Source organism: Amyelois transitella, chromosome 7 (assembly GCF_032362555.1).
Source record: "Amyelois transitella isolate CPQ chromosome 7, ilAmyTran1.1, whole genome shotgun sequence".
NCBI classification, from domain to species: Eukaryota; Metazoa; Arthropoda; class Insecta; order Lepidoptera; family Pyralidae; genus Amyelois; species Amyelois transitella.
The window spans coordinates 1,897,508-1,918,661 of NC_083510.1; the positions used below are offsets into that span (position 1 = coordinate 1,897,508).

A 21,154-nucleotide genomic window follows, 5' to 3' on the forward strand; every position below is an offset into this window, starting at 1 on the left:
CAGATCGGGGACGTCCTAGGGACGGTCAGATTCAGATCCAGTGCCCTATACTGACGAGTTTACATACATACATACATACATATGATCACGTCTATATCCCTTGCGGGGTAGACAGAGCCAACAGTCTTGAAAAGACTGAATGGCCACGTTCAGCTATTTGGCTTAATGATAGAACCGAGATTCAAATAGTGACAGGTTGCTAGCCCATCGCCTAAAAGAGGAATCCTAAGTTTATAAGCCTATCCCTTAGTCGCCTTTTACGACATCCATGGGAAAGAGATGGAGTGGTCCTATTCTTTTTTGTAATAGTGCCGGGAACCACACGGCTGACGAGTTTACATTCCATATAAAGATGAAGCAGAACAACTAAGTCAGGATAGTGGCTTATGGAATCATATATTCACTGCCTTATATGCTAGAGAAATGATTGAATATATGTAAATTATACCATCATCTAAATAACGCGCTAAGTGAGGACTTATGCAGTGTAACGAAGCTTGACGCACGTGCCGCTGGCTGCTCCGGCGCATTGAAATGCTAACGCGATGACGAGACGGCAGATTAAAGGATGAGCGCGGACAATATCCGATTGTCTTGGTTTTGTTTGTTTATATTAAGGTTTTTTTTGTTCTCCGAAGGTTTACTTTAGGACCCTTGATTTAAATTAAATTTAAAGATTTGTACCTACTAGAAATTATTATTATTTATTTATTTCACTTGCCAAGTTCACCTGAATATACGAGTAATAATAATATCACCATCCCTAGAAATAATCGTGTGATTAATGTCAAAGTTCCTCTCAGTTGTTTCGTCTATGCGTTAATAAGAATGCGTGTGAAACAAAAAATAAATCTTTAAATACTTAAATATAATAATAGTATTAAAACTTTTCCCGCAGGGTATTGTTAAAACGGAATATTTTTTAATAGGTAGATAGTAACATAGAAAATTTGATACTAAATCGATCAAAATAATAGTTCGATACCTGTCTTGCTCCCAAGATATTGTCGTCAGGACCCGTCCCCCTCTCCAGGTATTTTTAGCATCGTTTGCACTTTGCATGCCACCATATGAACACTTATGCTATTTACGGCGACTCACCACTTATAGTTTAAAGGTCAAGGTTTTGGATGTCTTGCTATGTCTCCGAATAACTTAGGGATGATAAACGAAAGGTCCATGACATGGAACACAATTGGAAATGTTCGTTTGCAATAATAGAAATAAAATAAATGTGTTTTTTGTATTCGGCCTGCAAGCTTAGTTTAATTTTCAGTTATTCGCGACAAGTTGAGTGTTAAAAAGACTTAAGTGTGTCAGAAAAATTAAAGATTAATTTAAAAATGTTTCATTTGCAATCCAACTTAAAACGAAACTACGTTTTATCTAACAATTTGTAATAACTATAAGCCCTGTAACGAAACGTCTTCGTGGCTCATGCTTCCTTGCTTTCTGAGACGTGGAATAAAGTTTTTCTGTGTACTCGTATATACGTAAAAAAAAACAAAATCAGTATTTTATTCAGAAAATAAACCTTCGCAGGCACTTTTTCACGTACATTTCAATAAATGAAATCTAAGTTATACCTAATATATTAGTACTTGTCAAAAACCTTACAAGCTAAAAACTACCTAAGCACTTAACTCCCTTGACTTAACGGAATGCTCCTCAAAACGGACACAGAATCCCTTTCAAGAACAGAACATTACGCTCCTCAAAATGGGCAACCTCCCCAAAAGGAGAAGATGCACCTGCTAAAGAAACTCTTCACGTATTGGTCGCCTTAAGTGGCGCTATAAGGATCCTTCTTCTTCCTACACTACGTTGCGGATAGGATTAAAACAATTTGTCATGGCATATGCTTGCGATTTACTTTGGTTACCAGCTAATATTACCGTTGTATTCTTTACAGAAAAACATGCAAGTCGTGCGGCTGCGACCGTCTGCAGCACTCTGTGTACCACGAGGAGCTGGGCTCTGTGCGGGACCGGCTCGGCCTCCGGGACTCCAGGGTCAACCACAATGGATACGACAGCCCCCCTGGACTCACTGCCAAGCAGGTGAAAAATACAACTATAGCTGAAGTGTTGTTTACATGCATAGATGTTTTTGAGAAAGCGTGGGGCACAAGAAGTAATTTTAAAATTCCTTCTAGAACAGGATGTGCATAAATTTACACCTCATTTGGATTTTCTTACTCTCTCTACGTGCTTATAATAGGTAATTAATAAGAAACTTTTTTTCAGACGGAACTTTATTGGGCAGCGTTGAACGAACGGGCACCTACTGTAGGTGGCGCCACTGGACCAGCGGCATGGCGAGCGTGGCGAACTAGAGCCTTGGCATCACAACTACCGAAACAAGATCTCTCATTAGCACACTGCAGGCATATAGATGAACAGCATAAAAAACAATTTGAAGATTTCGTGGCTGCCCGCAACGAAATCGCGCTTGATATCGGTAAGTCATTGTAGTGCCATCTGGTATGGAATAGATTCATTAATTTAAAAAAAGTACTCAACGGAATAGCGAAATTCAATATATAATACCTATATTTTTAATTATTTTTCAGGTGTCGCATATCAACACCACACATCATCAACAGAGTGTATGGGATGCAATAAAGCTATTCGTACTGGAAGTATCGCCATTCAGGCACCAAGGATTGGAGAAGAGGTAATTTAATTTGATTTAGTGTCGTCTAAGCATAAATTTACAACTAAAATTAAGCTATTTGATCATAGATGGCGTAATTATCGTTCAATTCTGTAGTTTGTTTCACGATAGCGCTGATAGTAATATTTTAGTTCAACTATTGCACAAAAGAGGCCGCTGTAATCTATTTTTAATTTTACTTTTCAATAATAGATGCCGTTGTAGTTATGGTTCAGCTACTATATAACAGATGGCACTATAATAAATTAAATTAAAATCTTAGATGTCAATGTAATTAATGTATAGTTCACCTACTATACAACAGATGGCGTTACTTTAAAATAACAGAAACATTTTTGATGAACATCACACCCGCCGACCATTACTGGATAGCACTGAAAAGATCAGTATGTGTTAACGATTCTTAAATTAAAAAAAACTTAATATGGATAATGAAATTAGCCCCAAAGTAAGTTCGAAAATTGTGTTATAAACACTGACATACCTAGAGTAGGTAGGTGCCTGTATGTAAGTACGGTACGTACTGAAGTCGCTACAAATTTTACCGCGTGTTTTTATGCTAGGTAACCAGGTACTAAACAGGCTACTTACTCTTTTCTTACCCAGTGCTCCATGATCAAAGCTGGGTAAGGTCAGATTCCTTTGTTTACAGTTTTATTACCTGACCGACAATTGAAATTTTTGAAACGCTACCTATGTTAAAGTATATTTACAAGCTAACTATGATTTACACCAGGCGGCTTACCACCCCGCCTGCTTCGCTTGCTCGGAGTGCGATGAGTTCCTGGTGGAGCTCGCATACTGCGCTATCGACGGCCGCTTGTACTGCGTCAGACATTACGCTGAGAAGCTGAAACCGCGTTGCAACGCTTGCGATGAGGTTAGTGAAATACTTTTTATGTTAAAATTCAACGGATGACGTAAAAGGCGACTAAGGAAAAGGCTTATGAATTTAGGATTCTTTTTTTAGGCGATGGGCTAGCAACCTGTTGTTGATTTGATTCTCAATTATATCATAAAGCCGAACAGCTGAACGTGGCCTTTCAGTATTTTCAAGACTATTCGCTCTGTCTACCCCGCAAGGGATATAGACGTGATTATATGAAACAGCTGAACGTGACCTAATCAGTCGTTCCAAGACTGTTGACTCTTTTACCTGAAATGTCCCTTAATAATGAATAACAATTTTGAATTTGAATTTTGAACTTGAAATACCAAAATTGTTTCCTGTTTTGTAAAATACAATCGATGAAGAAATATTAAGTCATTAATCAAACAAAACGTTCAGCTTGATTAACCAATTTGATATGAAATGAAATATTTAAGTTGTCAATTTGAGATTGTTTGGCAGAAATTGTGTCATTATTTACCACCTAAAATTATACCGCTTGTTGTTTTTTGGAACTTCACCAAATTGAACCCCTAATGCATTATTTATTTTAATTAATGCAGGATTACTAATCTAAGCGTTAAGTATAGCTCAGGTAGGTATATGTAAACAAACTATTAAATTAACAGTACCTTTTATTTTATTAACAACTTTCTTATTGTTTTTTTTTTATTTCAATTTTAATTTTATACGAAAACTGCAATACCTATAAAGGCACAAGAATTTAAATTTGGCTCTCCTACATCTTTTTAAAATAATATATCTTTATATATGAATACATAAACTAAGTATTGATGTATTGATGTGTGAATAAGTACCTATGTCATAATAAAGGTCTGATAGTTACTCGGAACTGGCACAATCTGCGTGTTTTCGGAAGTTACCTACGAAGCTTTCGTTTTATCATGTTTTTTTGTCATCCGAGTACCACATAGTCCACATGACCTATAAGCATGTAAGACGCACGTACCGGCCGGTATATCGAGCAAAACGAAATGGTCTTGTTTCGCAGCTGCTATTACTGGCTCGCCCGCTCATCTGTCAGCTTGACATTTGCCAGCACACCTAATCAGCTATTACACTGGAGTGCAGAGATTCGCAGACAGATTAATTTGTGAAAACTTAGGGTGCCGTGTGGTTCCCGGCACCAATACAAAAAAGAATAGGACCACTCCATCTCTTTCCCATGGATGTCGTAAAAGGCGACTAAGGGGTAGGCTTATAAACTTGGGATTCTGCTTTTAGGCGATGGGCTAGCAACCTGTGACTATTTGAATCTCAATTCTATCATTAAGCCAAATAGCTGAACGTAACCTATCAGTCTTTTCAAAATTGTTGGCTCTGTCTACCCCGCAAAGGATATAGACGTGATTATATGTATGTATGTATAACTTAGGGTAACGGAGGTCAGACGGGAGTCGCGTCGTGTATTTAACAGAATATCCCACTCGTCTCCCCTCCATCGTGGTATGGTGGAGGCTGGAGGCAACTCCTTTTTTTCATTGCGACTGGCAGTTTGGTTTCCAGCAGAGTAAAAAAGCATGGGGTACCATAAAAACAATTTAAATTAAAAATATATAAGTAATACGGTTTATAAATGTGTTTTCTTGGATTTCTTCAAGAGCGTCTGAGTAACGGCGACCAGACTAAGTGGTGTAAATGACTAGAAATCGCTAAAACTTTTTATGTAAAAGAACACTTACATGCTTTTTTTATAGAGTAGCTACTAGCTTCTGCCCGCGGCTTCACTTGCTACTTATGTCATTTTCCGTACTCCGCAATTATAATTTTGCATTCAATTGCATTCAAAACAAATTTTTATGAAGATCATTTCAGTAGTTTAATTGCGAAAAGTTAACGACCAAACAAATTTACTTGTTTATTACCTCTGTGATGTTAAGAGAGAAATAAAGATCATTTGTCCAAGATCATACACCGGTCATAAATACATCAACAATATTGCTGTCCTACGTCTAAAATTACCAGTTGCAACGAACAGAAAGTGTGTCATATAATACATAGGTGGATGTCTGTATGTCAGTGATATTAATGTTCGGCATCTGCTGCGCCCATTCATCCCAAATGGACGGTGAAAATGTACCTGCGACCCTTGTTGTGTAAGGGTTACCAGCTCCAATAGTCTATTCAGTGGTCCCAAGTTCAAACTTCATCGTGGGTTGGAACTAGTTACATTTGAGGACATTTGTGTGTAGATCTGTTGCATTCATAATATCTGAACATTGAAGAGGGTTTTCTCAATGTCATTCATTTATTTTTGCTTAGCTAGCTAGCTCACAAGAATTAAGTTTTACAAAAAGGCTACCTATGAATATTTTATGGTACCTACGAAAACAGTACTCGCCTTTTCTTGCATTGTGGCGTATTATATGAATAAGGGCCGTTGAGTGTCTTCCTATTCCTATCTCAACCGATTTTATTTAATCTTCATCTTTAGTCTCTAAGACTAGTATGCACAAGTTTCGTTACGAAATCCTACTCCTACGGTTTCATAGATCTCTCATTTCACGCCTACGAATAATTGGCGCTAAGCACAACCTAAACACGCGCCTAAAATTAGTTCTACCAGAATTGGTTAATGAAATAATATGCTCGGTATGTGGTTACGAAAATAAACCGTTAACTGTACAGATTGTTTCACACCTTACTTTGGTCAGTTGATATAAGCACATCGGGATATTTGCCCGCCTTTTTTATCGGAATCATTTTAAAAGAGACTATTGACGTTCGATATTTTAAAGGAATGAAGTTTTTACGGCCAGTGTTTTAGCGATAAAAGTTGGTGTTTTTTTTTTTATTTATGCCAGCATGTAAGTACAAAATTTCCAGTGCGATGAACGACTTGAACGAATGCGTAATGGCAAGTGCACTGATTATAAGTTAAAACCATTCCGATGTAGCCTGAAGTGGTGGCCTATATTTTGTAGCCGTACGAATTATTGCGAATTACCACATTGCATTAGTTGCGTTGCTGAATATCAAATTGAATGAGAGTGGTGCTTATTTTATTCCGTTTCGTATCGATTTATTGAATGGAGCAGATTGATGGGCTTGTATTTTTTTGATTTCCTCATTTTACTTCTTCACATTTAGAATAAATTTTATCACAAAATGCTTACCGAAATTCGTAATTCATGCATAGGTAATAATGTTTTGTATCTATTCGATCTTAAATTCATAACCTGATTTGACATTTTCTGAAGGTTGATTGGCAGATATTGCTTTTAGCATTAAGTTCACATGTAGTAGCTTTTGGTTTCATTAAATAAACAAATAATATTATAAGTTTCGCAGCTTAAATTATATAACGAATGCTAGACAACTTCATGTCGAAATGTCCATCGAACCTGTTGATCAAAAAATCAGCGTTAGTTCCTCATCGATCCTCTAAATAGCTATCGATCTCTTTGAAGTCCGTCGTCTCGTCGTCTTGTTTATAGTCACCAGTTCGATGTAATAAATATAATTGACGCACACACACGACAAGGAACATCTCTTAACCGGATAGCGTTCGCCAACTGTGAACTCAATACTCTTTCGACAGCTACCGAGGACGTGTCTCCTTCAGCTGCCTAATCTCCAGCGAAATTAAAAAGTAAAAAGTCAAATTTTGATTCGGGAGTGCCGCGTTCGAATTTTGAATTCCGCGAGCGTTGCGCGGTAAAGTGAATTTGTGTGCGTTGGAAGACGCGGGTGGGAAAACATACCGTGAGTGAAGTTTTAAAAAGAAGCCTTTATTTTTTTTTTCCTTATTAATCTGTAATCATCAATTATACATAAAACCCTTCCTTCACTATGTGACTGACAGACAGACAAACTATCGCCGAAACTACTGGTCGTGGGTAATGAAAACGTAAAATTTGCGTTTTCCTATTGTTTTTTTTAGAAAGCCTAGGGGAATTTACAACATTTCCGCGGGAAACAGAAAAAAAAAATTAAAGTCCGCCGCTGCGGTTAAAGGCACGTAATAGCGGTCAAATAAAATTACATGTTTTTTGGCGAAGTGCGATCTATTTATGATTAGAAGGCAAATAAATACCTATGGCTAGAATATATTCTGGTTAAATCATGATACGTCAATCAAACTTATCATTTGACACCCGATGACGAAGAACTGCAATTAGTCACTGGACGGCTATCTCATTTTTCTGATTGTAATAAATTGTGTAACCCGAGCGATGAAGACCTAGATGGTACTTGAAGCAAATTCTTCAGCTTGCTTCTTAAAAGTGCTAACTAGTATAACAAAAAATATGGGAATGTAACAGATAAAAAAAGACGGAATGTTGCTTTTTGGCGTGTTGTAAACGTTAAAAAATTGTCTAAAAACGTTAAGAAACCGTACAGATTATTGTACGTTACCTACTAATATCTACTAAATGAATGACACTAATAATAATTGTCCCAATGTCATTATTTTAAGGGATAGGCTAATAAACTTGTTTATTCTTTAAGGTTATGGGCTAGCAACGTGTCACTATTTGAATCTCAATTCCATCTTTGAGCCATACAGCTGAGCGTGGCTTTTCAGTCTTTGTGAGACTTGGTTCTGTCTACCCCGAAAGGAATAAAGACAAATATGTGTGTATCATTATTTTTTTAAAACATAATTTAATGTTGCTACTCGACGCTAGATGGCGGCGCGCGTTTTATCCTATCCTATACCCTGAGAAGTATTAGCCAAATTTTCTTAGCTATCATTCCCACTTAGCTCTTTGGAACCGCTGTAATTCATCAATTCAATTCAATCATTAACCCAAACAGCTAAACGTGGCCTATCAGTCTACAACAGTCACTGTTCGGTATGTCTACCCCGCAAGGCATAAGACTGATATGTATGTAATTTTAGTCAGTAATTTTAGAAAATTTATATTTGTTAGTCTTAATTTTTAATCTAATTAAGTAATACCAAGAAATATAAAGTTTTATTTTACGTTAGGTATTCAACTCCTTAAGTATAATTCATTTTTTATATAACCGCATCCCGCTCTTAAACATTGCGTAATATTTTGTTATTCAAATAAATAATTTGAAACATAAAGAAACAAAACAAATTAAAATTGCCCGCAATATCCCGCCACTAACAGTTTAGTGGCTGCCTGTAAAACTGCCTACTGACATGAGTTTTATTGCTTTGACTAACAACAATGATGTTTAGTCAGATATTATTACACGACCGCCTAAAAAGGAGTGTAAAAATTGTTGCGATAACATGGGCATTTATACAATACAATACAATATAAAACAAATTATCTTTATTGCTCATAAAAAAATATATGTAGTAGAAACATACACATTTATTTTATTTTACTTAGAGATTTTTGAAGGGTTGAGGGCGTTGTCTAGGTATGAACATTGATTCGGGGGACCTTCTTGTTATTGTATAGAAAATATAATGCAATAGAAAGGTTAGCGAGAAAATTACTGGAATTTCACTATGTAATGTTGGTGCTGAATGAAATCGATCAACTCTTCAAAGAAAAATGGAGCGAAAATATCATATCAGATTCACGCATATTGCGCAGAAATAATTGTTTTTAATTTTAGACTTATTGTTAATTTTACAATCTTAAAATAACCATAGCTTGTCATTTAACCAACAGCATGGGGTCAGGCTGTGACCATCAGTACCAGAAGACCTACGTACCATCACTACTTAAAGCACTATCATCTATTATTCCATAAACTGGCCTACAAAGTTGCTTCCTATCCTACAGGATTTGACCGCCGACCTACAGACATAGAAAACCTCGACTGCTAGACCAAAGTAGCCTGTAATATTTTGCCAATAATAATTTTACCAGCTTTTGCCTACAATTTGTCCGCAGTACAGCAGCAGACGTTGTGTAATTTTTCGCAATCAAAGTATCTCATGTTCTTCCTTAAGGTCTATTCTATCCCTGTATCAAATTTCATCAAAATCAGTTCAGCGATTTAGGCGGGAAAGCGTAATTAGGGATTATATTTTATTCAGACGGCAAAAATTGGCAGCCGTCACCAACTCATAGAAACGTGTGGCTTCCACAAATTGTCACATTCTACTCGCCTGTCATTTTATATATTTCCTTGACAGAAAAGTATATCTATATACAAGTATATGTACATATACATATATGTAGTGAGATGGATATTTCTCGAACCGTACCCAATTTTCTTTTTGCTCTGTTGTTTAACACTGTATCACACCTCCTTGTTTTCCCGGTTACATCTTCCTAAAGGAGAAAACAGAACCAATTGCCGCTATATGCTCTATGAGAGAAACCGCATGCGCATGAGCAAGATTCCTTACAATGCCATGACTCCCCTGGTCAACCTAAGACTTCGATTAGTTCAAACTAATTAATTGATTCGTATTACTTATATTGTTTTTTAGTAATCATGGCATGGCAATTGCAATAGGGTACCGGACAACTTTTCAGATTGTGTTTAAAAATAATCTTTATTTATTTATATATCCATAAAAAATATTATTTTAAATAAATAAATCTTTTGGAGTATTAAAAAACGTCAAAAACGTAATTTATTTAAAATTGCCGCGAAAACAGCACTTTACGTCAATTCAGATCGCGTGACGTCATATGTTTGGAAAACAAGCCTTATTACAAGTGATCAGTGCTTGGATAATTTAAGTATTTTCTCGCAGATCTAGAAACATGCAAAACCCATAATAATGTAACCTTTAAAATCATAAAAAAAAACATATGTGAAAATAACTTTGTAAGCAATGAAACTAGTTTTAGGTTATGTTTTCGTTTGTTATTTTTTCAATCATTTCTGTTGTTAAGATAAACAAAAAGAGGTTGAAATACTTACACAAATGTTTTCACATTGCGAAATTCAGCAAAATAAAAGTCGGTATTAGTGGCAAAGAAACTGCCGACCATGAAAATATCAATCTTTTGAGAGATTTCTATTGTCGGCTTTAATTAACCTTGTTCCATGATAAAAGCTTGATATAGGCGGCTTCAAGCACTTGCGACAACTTCTGTTATGAGTAAAGTCCTTCAATTCTTAACTAATTACAATTAAATATTTTTAGAAAAATGCTAATAAATCGTAGAATAACTCGGAATAACATACAAAGCAGTGTTGTTTACTTATCACTTCTGAGGTATGACGTCACCCACTGTGATTGGTGTTTGGGTTCTTACGCTTAACTTTATTTTAAAACACAACTTAGATTTTTTTTCGATTACTGTCCGGTACCCTATTGACTTAAATTGATGCTCCACTGTAGTTAGTTCCGCTGTTTGTTCAACACTTCACTAAAAATGTTAAAATAAAGATACTGAAGCGAATGATCAGAAGATAAATGTATTTTTAGATTCTGTCAATAAGTGATCCCGTAATGAAGTTGAGAAAGACTCCAAGCACCGGTCTGCCCTCCGTGACCTTGCAGGGGAACCTAACCCAGCATAGATCATGACACGATCTTTACTTCGGTCTAGATGCCAATGCATTTGCATTCAATCAAAATCTTACTTACGCATTAAACCAAAATCTGACTTATCCATTCAATCAAAATCTGACTTATTCAATTCAGGGTCGTCGATTCCACTTATTACTCTCCAGTGGACGCAACCGGTGCTAATGGCACAAGATGATGAAAGATCGTTCTATGTTTTGCGCTCCGCCACATAAACATAGCTTTTCTCAATTCCATCGAGATGGCGCTTCAGTACAGTCGTGCGAATAACAAACTGTTGTAAAGAAAATGGAACTATTAAAACTACCGCCAACGCGACTCGAGAAAATATGACGGTGCTATGCAAGAGCGAGCCAGCGGTTTCATTCATGAAAAATACTATTTTTTGTGTAGGAGTTTTTCTAGTAGTGTTGATAATATTTTTTTTTCGAGTTCGTTCACACTTGTTTCAAGGCAATGTGTTACAAAACTTGTTGAGCTTGTTTATGTTATATCGTATTTTTATGACATACATTTTATCTAGACTAAATTTGTATGGTAAAGTTTAGAAATAAAAATATAGTCAGACCTACCACCTATAAAATTGACCAGTGCTGAAATCAAACCAGGGTTTTCTGAAGTTATAAACCAAATTAACTAGGTATCTTATTATTATAATTTAATTTAACGACTGTGATAAGCATTGAAAAATAAATGGCTCATATCATAATTATGTAAGATCAAATGTCAACCTAATTAATATACTGTGTATGAAATTTTAACGCCTATTATGAATTTTCATTAGAGGCGTAAAAATGTCACAGATGTCGATCAGAATCGTAAATTAGAGATTTACAGCGTACTTACATGAACTATTATCATTAGCATTAGTGAAAACTGAACATTTATTTTTCAATACAGATATATAATAGATTATATTAATTGCCAGAGTTTAGGCAACAAAGTAACAGTTCTTTTTCGGAGTAATTACACTCTCGGTGTAGTACTCGTCTTCTCGGTTCTGGTGGCAAGAGTATCAATTTACACACAACACGTGCATCCAGTAAAGCCTCTTCAGGGCACAAAGTAACAATCTTACTGGTTGTCCACCATCCGCTGATCAGTTTCAGCACACCGTCGTCCTTGCGCACGGCCCGAGCGCGTCATCGGTGTTGGGTTACGCACGCCGCCCGCCGTACGCGCCATAACTTTCTACGACCTTGCCTTATTTTTGTACATTTACGGATTTATACCATCTTACACGGAATATCCGTAAAGGCACAACACGGTTTTTATTGAGTCGTGAGCTTGATAGCAGTTCAAGGTCGGTTTTAACTTTTCAGTAAGCTTCTTTAGCGGATTCTGACGTCATTATAATATCTGTATGCTACATAAAGTTCCCTTAGTTATTTTAGTTTGCATTTACTCGTATAGGGACGGTCACCTTTCGAACTTATTATTATTATTTAAGGTAAATTCATAAATTGTTTTACGAAGTCGGGACAGTACCTATGTTAATTTCTACCAATTCGTTCTGTCACTTGCCATCTCACTAGAGACACCTTTTCTGCTCATGCAATGTTGCAAATAAAACTGTAAATTAGCTTCCAAATGACTGTAGAAAACTGTAAGCCTCCGTCGAAATTGTACCAAGGCTTTGATGTCCAGACAAGACGCGGATGTCCAGTTTAAATGACTTTCTCTCCTGAGCTTTTTTTAGGAAAAAATAGTACAAAACTGTATATAGTTTGCTATAATTTTACTGTTGAATGAGAACTGTGAAGTTATCGAAAAAACTTTATATTAATCTGTTGTGTTGCTGAGTGGTTGGCTTGGCTAAACTTACTCTCGTTTCTTTGATGATATCATTCATCCCCTTTTCGCATTTTCGTTTATTACAGCCAAGTTCAGCAAAATCAATTAATTCTTAACATTTACAGGAAATTTAAAATTTAATAACTTTTTGATTTAGTATAATTTACATTGTCTATACACTTTAGCGAGATATTAAGTGTAACGAAAAATACTACGCATACTCATTCTAAGCATGCCTACATGATGGTAAGCGTTTACCGGTACCTACCGCACCTATAGGTACATGTACCTTCCTAGTAAGGTACTCCAGTAAAAGTTTAGTAACGTAGGCAGAGTTCACACGGTGCACGCTGGCGTCACGCACACGTCACGTCCCCAATTAGAACTCTTGTAAACATTCAGATTGGTCGGCAACGCTTTTCATTACAGATACGAGTGGGATAATGGAATGATTGGAATCTTTTTGTATCACGTTTCAATAATTTATAAACGTTACTTCATACAATTTACTAATGTATTTGATTGACTGATTTTTCATTAATAATATTTCGCTTTGCCTCAAATTTGCAATGATTTCGATTAAAATCGTTGGCATACACGTCAATGATGTTTGCATAACGGGACCCACTTGAATTTAGAAACCATATTGACTCAATTTATTTTTACACATCCTAAAAATACGAATAGTTAAGATACCTAGCTGACAGTGACAAATGACAGTCATAATTTAAATGCAAAGATAAACTGGCTTATTCTTTCAATCTTTCAAATCGAAAGAAATTAACATTCAGAAAATAAATTTATAAATAACTAGCGACCCGCCCCGGCTTTGCACGGATATCATTTTAAGATATACCTTCCTCAGAAAACCCTCTTGCCAACATTTCAAACAGGAACAAACCCGCCTACAACTTTCCGAGATTAACACATATACATACAGACAGAGAAAATATGGGGAACTTAATGATGTGTAGTTATGCCAGATGCGAATTGAAAAGATTATGCTAATGACTTTTTTGCGAATCCACATTCATTTATGCTTTTTGTCAAATTTATTATATTTTGACAAACATTTAATATATGAAATTATATATAAGGAACATGTCAACGTACGACGGAAAGATACCATTGGAACTTGCCATTTCTAAGCCAAAGAACTTACTCATAGAATAGAGATATCAATCAATATATAAATCATGTTTATTGTTCCACCCGTTAACTGACACGGTACCCTTGGCCGGCATCAGGTGAGACATAAACATAATGGTGTCTGGCCACATCGCCAAACCCTAGTCTAAATGTGGACACTAATCTTTGGCAACGATAACAATTTAATTTCAGTTGTTACAAATCTTGTACCAGCGTCGCATCGCTGCGCCCCAACTCCCTGCAACCCTCAATCAAAATACCTCCATCCAATTCCATTCCTTTTAGGTAAAGTGGATATTGTGACGCGAAATGGGACTTTTGTTGTCTGTCGTCATCTCCTATGCTGGAGTGCGCGAGGCTATTGAAACGATTCGACACATTCTGAGCGGCGTCCTCCCGGACACCGACCCCGAATTCCAAGACCTAGTCGATTACTACACCAGGCTCCTCCAGAAGTCGGCCAACCCGTCGTCGAGCAACGATTGGACCAAGAATTGCGGTCAAGGATACCTCACTTTGACAGAAGATAAAAATGGAAAGCTAAAAGCGGCCGCCGTCAAGTACTATGACGGTCAGCCGGACTCCACAGCTATATTATTCTCCACGAAAATATCGAGCTTTGGTCAGGAATCCGTCGAGGATAATATCTCGCAGGCAAACGGTGACTACAGGTCCGAAAGGTACATACAGACAAAGACGAAAACAATCATACCAAACACGTTAGAATCGTTCAGTGTTGGAACCAGAAACAGATCACCTACGCCTTCCGAAAATATTTCAGATCCCAATCGTTTTTCGGCAAACTCTTTCGAGCGTGACGTCGGTGAAGCCGATGAGAGTACCGAAGCCGATGAGAAACTGACCTGGCATTACCGCCCTTTGAGCCCCACCCCACAAACGCAAACACTGCCCGAAATACATTTCCAATCAACCGATGAGGACCAGCGAGGAGTTTACAGCGAAGACTTTTTAAGGTTAATATTCATTGATATAGGCCAGCACGGTTCATCATTACGAGCACGTCCGATTAGTAGAGACATAGTCCCCCGTCCCTCATCAGTGGCCTTCATGTACCATCACCACCAATGCACGAGTAGAAAGCTAACTCCGTTGTCGGATTCATTGCTTCACCTGTACAATATTGACTCATATATTGTAAATTTGTTTAAGATCACTTGATGGAATTAAGTTCCGACCGTTGCAACGAAATGACCCGAGTGGGCGGCGCAGGAGTTTCAAAAAGCGTCACTCGTCGTCGTCGAACTCGTCCAAAGAGTCGCGAGCTTCACGCGAGGAGGAACTAAAGATGTTCACATCTCTCGAAGAAACAGAATTCGAGCGCATGGGTACAAGTGATCAGTTCGCGGGTTATGGAAGCACTCCTAATTTAGCGGCGCGTTCTTATTCCAGAAGTCGTTCGAGAGAAAATTCCAAGGAGCGAAGACAAGAGACGTGGAGTGTGGATGCGTCTGCCGACAATGCTGCCGACGACGACGGGTCCGAGTTAAAGCCTAGACTGAAAGACTTGCCGAAACTCGACTCTTTCGAGGAAGAAGATACGAAAGCGAAAAAGGTAACGGATGAGCAGGATGTAGAAGAAGAATTAGACGATTTCTGGGGTAGCTCCGACTAGTGAACTTAAGGAGATTAGTGCCGCTTGGACTTTAACTTGAGCACGTACGCTGAAATGGAAGCTTCGAAATGAGCATGACTGATTGTGAGAACTAAATTATGATTAAACTATGATTCCCTGTTTGCGTTTGGTTTTATTTTGAATCCCCGGCGAGATATGCCCTTGTAGACAGGGTTACTTTTGTAGCTTTAATCAGTTTGGCTTTATTAGATACGACTTGAGACCAATGTAACACTTATATCAGCCAAACATTGAAACACAAATTTTGAGACGCCGAGCACAAACGTATTGTCATTTGTAGAACTATGCACACAATAATATCAAGTAGTTGCTTTGTTATATTAATAAGGAATACCTAGTCATTTAAAAACACTGTTTTTGATGACGAATATGCTGTAATGTATCGGATTTATGAACTTATTGTACGATCAGTTGCACAATGCATCCAAAAATATCTGGTCTCCGCATAGCCTCGACCCAGATGTGTCGGGCGCCGGCGTCGGTTTGCGGCGACCTTTATTTAATGCCGCCCAAAGGGACTATTTACTTATGGGGATTAAACAGTGCTAATAATTTACATATTTTGGAGACAAGAATTATTCTTATAAGTTTCTCTTTCATCACAGCGTAATCCCAGTGGCCTTCTCAGATGTTGGATTAAAATTCCGAAGGTCTGCTAAAGAGAACAAGTCATTCTTTATTTTAATTGTTATACATGGTGTTTCACAACCTTCCCCCTAACATGTCAAACTTAAATGTTGACACTCTGTATAAGATAAACCGATATTATAATCACTTATTAGGCAAGAAATAAAACTTGAAAAGAAAATTTGGCACGATAAACTCGAATTATCGTAAAGTTGAAAGAAACTTAATTATGAGTAATACCACAATAAGTAATAAAAATACTGAAGAGCTTTTTATAGCAGTAAAATAAGCGGGTATAATGTTACCAGCAACAATACAAGATAACATTACCACGACCCGGCTCTCAGTTCCAACCGCAACATAGGATTTTGTTACATCACAGTAGCATTTTTATTCAAGGAAATAAGTACAGCAAATTTTAAAAGTGCCGTGTGGTTCCCGGCACCAATACAAAAAAGAATAGGACCACTCCATCTCTTTCCCATGGATGTCGTAAAGGGCGACTAAGGGATAGGCTTACAAACTTGGGATTTTTTTCTAGGCGATGGGCTAGCAACCTGTCACTCTTTGAATCTCAATTCTATCATTAGGCCAAATAGCTGAATATGGCCATTCAGTCTTTCCAAGACAACAGTCTTAAACCAACAGTTCTGTCTACCCCGCAAGGGATATAGACGTGACCATATGTATGTATGTATGTAAATTTTAAAAGACCAAGATAGAATAGTTCTTTTAGGACATGACCCATCCAGTTTATCGCAGCTTTGCAGCTTTGCGACTATGGGGCTTACGACTGGGATTATACCGATCGATTCAGAGATCATGAAATTCACAAGGGGATTTAAATTACAGCAAATTACTTAAAAAACACAATACAGTCAAAAGCCAGAATGACGATGTCATCATTAAATATTACATAGATCCAAAACATTACGTCTTTATCCCTTACGGCGTTGACAGAGACAACAGTCTTTAAGAGACTGAAAGTCCACGTTTAGCTGTAGAGTGAAATGATGAAATTGAGATTCAAATAGTGACAGGTTGCTAGCCCATCGCCTTACGTATTACAAATAATCACATTTTAATCATCTATAAAACTTTGGTCTGCTATAAATTATTTCATAAATGACAAACGCTTTGCCAAGAAAATTCCTCAGTTAATACAAGACTACGAGTAAGCCTGTGACAATAGACCGTTTATTTTGGTAATTTTATGAGATTTCGCTTAGTAAATAGAAAAATATTGCGAGCAATGATCTCACGCAAGGTCACTAAGGAATATTTCTGTATAATTTTTTTTTCAAAACAGACAACAGAAAAAAAAAACTTATAAAGATCTCAGATTAAGAACTTCCCTTACCGGCTTATCAAACAAAATTTAAGTTGAAAGAAGCAACAAGTAAAGTTTAGGTTCATTCTTTCGATGAAAACTAATATTGATATCTTAATTAAAAATACCACTTACATATTTACGTCAGTATTTCCATTAATGGAGTACATACGAGTATATTAATATGAAACCAACATTTCAAAAAAGAACCTCGTATTTATAACCATCAAATGTTACTATCACTCGGTTCTCTAAAATTAGAACCAAAACTGCCGTGCCAAAGTAACACAATTGGAAATCGTTAAAGTGAACTTGTTTTAAGCATTGAATATACATACATATAATCACGTCTATATCCCTTGCTGGGTAGACAGAGCCAAACACAATCTTGAAAAGACTGATAGGCCTCGTTCAGCTGTTTGGCGTAATGACAGAATTGAGATTCAAAAATACTTAGTTATCCCTTTGTCGCCCTTGGAAGGAAGGGTCATCTTCTTTTTTCTATTAGTGCCGGGAACCACACGACATACTGAGCATACCTACCTAAAGACAATTAGTATTGATTTAACTTACATGCTAGCGTAGCGAAGTAAAACATATGTACTTAGTATGTGTCAACTGCTGGTCGTAGCGAAGTAAAACATATGTACTTAGTGTGTGTCAACTGCTTCTCTGTCAGATTGTTAATTTAGGCGGTGGGCTCCAACCTGTCACAATTTGAATTTCAATTCCATCAAAAAGCCGTATTTACATGTTGCCATTGGTCTTGTCAAGATTGTTGGCTCTGTCTATTAGGGGGTAACAGACGTGGCTATATGTATGTAAAGTTTTTGTAAGTATTGTACTCCAAATTTGATAACAAAAGTTTATTGTGGTGTTTTGCAAAGAAAATATGTCAGTCATAGCTGAGTTTCTCTTTCATGACTTTGTGTGCTTTATTTGGACTAATTAGTCGTCGGTTTTACACTGCACACGAGATAGATAATAGTAATAGATTTATCATAATCGACAGTTACTTAAAATATACTTTCTCTTACGGTCTTACTAATAATTTATCTACAAAATTGATTATATTTATGAGGTGAACTTCCTGAAAATAATACCTTGATATTTTTATGTAATTATTATTACTTAACTATTTTTAATATTAAGAGAGAAAGAGCTCAACACAAAAGAATAAATTGAAAAATATAAACAGGTAAACAAAATGACACTATCTCCTGGAGGGGTAGGTAGATAAAGTTTTCTACTTGCCACGAACACAGCGAATTCTTTTTTCTTTAAAAATATAGACAGTCAAATAATGCAAGCACACAGATTATGCTCCAGAGATAGCTCGAAACTTGGGTGAAAAACTATTTTTGATTGATACAGATGCAGGTTATCAAAACTGAGAACCTATCTTTAGGAATTCACGTCATTCATTGACGCTCATTGGCTTTTATTCTTGAATCAAATTAATTGCAAATTGAGTCTTTCCATTTGCCAAGATCGCAGCAAACTTCTTTTACTTCATTTACATCAACCACCAGCTCGTCAGTTCAGTATATCTACTCTTGACTTTTTAACAGATCGTCCCCTATTTGGCAAAGGTACGTTTGTTTCCGCCGTAACGTTTTTCATTCACTCTCTCCTTGTTCAACCGCTATCTTAGTATCTCGTCATGACCAAACCACCTTACATTTCCTTTATATGCCTGCTACTACTTAAATCACTTCGTATATTTGCTTATGTCTACAAAAAATAATTGAATTTCACTAACGAATGAACGTCCCCGATTCGATAAAGGTACATTTGTTTCAGTCTTAACGTTTTCATTCAAACTCTTCTTGTTCAATCGCTCTCTTAGTCTCTCCTCGAGATTATACTAGGTATCTAATCTAAATAAGACATTCCATTATAATCTTGTTACTACTTATTACTACACTTTGTATATTTGCTTATAAAATTAAAAAAAGACTAGAATCATACATGAAAACAATCCATATATCCGGAAGCCATTATGCTGTCAATAGCATCACCATGAGCCCACGTCCAGGTGTGCCTCGCAGCGGATCATTTAAAAATAACCCAATGAATGGATGCCCAAGACCTTGCACGAGGTCCGAAGACATCGACCGGCTGCCGACGTCTGCGCATGAAGGCTGCCGCTAAATGTTAGATAAATATACAAAGAGAATAGCTTAAATATTGGAGATTGGACGCGGCTTTCTCGCTCTTCCTAGTTACTTCTATGGTTTCCGGCAGAGTGAGATAGGAAATTTCATCAATTACCATCACACCGAAGGTCAAACTTGTATCACATATTTTGCAAATATAGAAGGAGCGCCGTCTGTCAGGCCATACTGCTCTCTAATAAGATTATACTCAAGCACAGTCCATGATTTTCCCCAAAATAATTTAATTTTGCTTTTTGTTATTTTTTGAAAATTTATCGAGAAGGTAACATAATTTCTTTCTACGCCCAGTAGATTTGGTAATTTATTCAGTAACAGAAGAAAATGTTAAAAAATTATATAGCATGTCTATTGCACTGTCTCTAACCCACCACAATCTCAGCGGTGAGAACTTTTTAATAAAACGAAAATCAACTCTCATGCGCATGGAATGGAATGGACGCGTTTACTTCCATATCGGGATGTGAATCAGGCATAATGATGCTTTCAATGCGGACCGGTACGGCCATTTGCGGAACTTGTGCTAGCCTCAAGGTGCGCCTGCGCATACGCAAACTCTCGCGGAGACGTGAATACTATCAGTTTGTAAAATTTGTTTTGCATGATCTTTGACATCAATAATTTGTGTCGTCGTATAAGTAGGTACTTGGTTTTTGGAGTCGCATAGTTTTACCTAAGTTACCCACTTCTCCGATTAACTGAGCATCGGTATATAGTGAAGTGGTTAAGGTAAACGACCCAAAATAGCATCACCGTTCCAAGGTCCTGATATGGAGAAGTTCAAATCCTATCATTTTCAATTGACTCTTTTACAAAATATCGTGAGTAAAACCTGCACATTCAGGTAACTGGATGTGTAACCCTGATTTTAACTAGGTAAGGTTTCCTCAAAGCTCGCGGAGGACATACGGGAGATTTCCTTGTAAAAACTTGAAACACTTGTTTTTTGATTTTGAAGGCGAAGTCCATTACTCGCTCCAGGATCAGGGTATTAGGCGGGACACGGGGTCCTCTCCAGAGAGGTGAGGATGCAATCAAAACAAACGCCAGGAGGACGATAACTAGGTTGTATTAGTTTTTTTTTTAATTTATTTATACTTTATTCGACTTAATGCCATAAGGCATTTTCTACCAGGATTTTAGGATTGTTTTAGTTTTATTTCCATTCGAAAATAATAAGAACGACAACAAATAATACACATTAATAAATCCTTAAATAAAATAAGTAGCAAGTCGAAAGGGTGACAAATCAGCGATCTTATTGCACTGTAAGAGTGAAGACTGTTGGCTCTGTCCACCCCGCAAGGGATAAAGCCGTGATTATATGTATGTGTGTATGTAAGAATACAAAAGCGCTGATTTTCAGTTATCACCCTGTGCGAAAAGTGCGGTTTTTTGTGTGTCAGGATACATG

General features: G+C 37.0%; 1 protein-coding gene across 7 annotated transcripts in view; it reads left to right on the plus strand.

Annotated features, from left to right (window-relative positions):
• The window catches only part of LOC106143531 (four and a half LIM domains protein 2), a 109,741-nt gene that overhangs the window by 58,259 nt on the left and 30,328 nt on the right, over positions 1-21,154 (plus strand). For 5 of the 7 annotated variants that reach the window (XM_013345645.2, XM_060945309.1, XM_060945310.1 and 2 more), the window contains exons 3-6: positions 1,913-2,060; positions 2,247-2,460; positions 2,573-2,676; positions 3,413-3,556. In XM_013345645.2, the coding sequence (XP_013201099.1) occupies positions 1,913-2,060; positions 2,247-2,460; positions 2,573-2,676; positions 3,413-3,556 (610 nt within the window). Of the gene's footprint in view, positions 1-1,912; positions 2,061-2,246; positions 2,461-2,572; positions 2,677-3,412; positions 3,557-6,255; positions 6,394-14,246; positions 14,927-15,122; positions 15,526-21,154 lie in introns of those variants that run through there. The other 2 variants (XM_060945312.1, XM_013345647.2) reach the window with 2 other exon arrangements.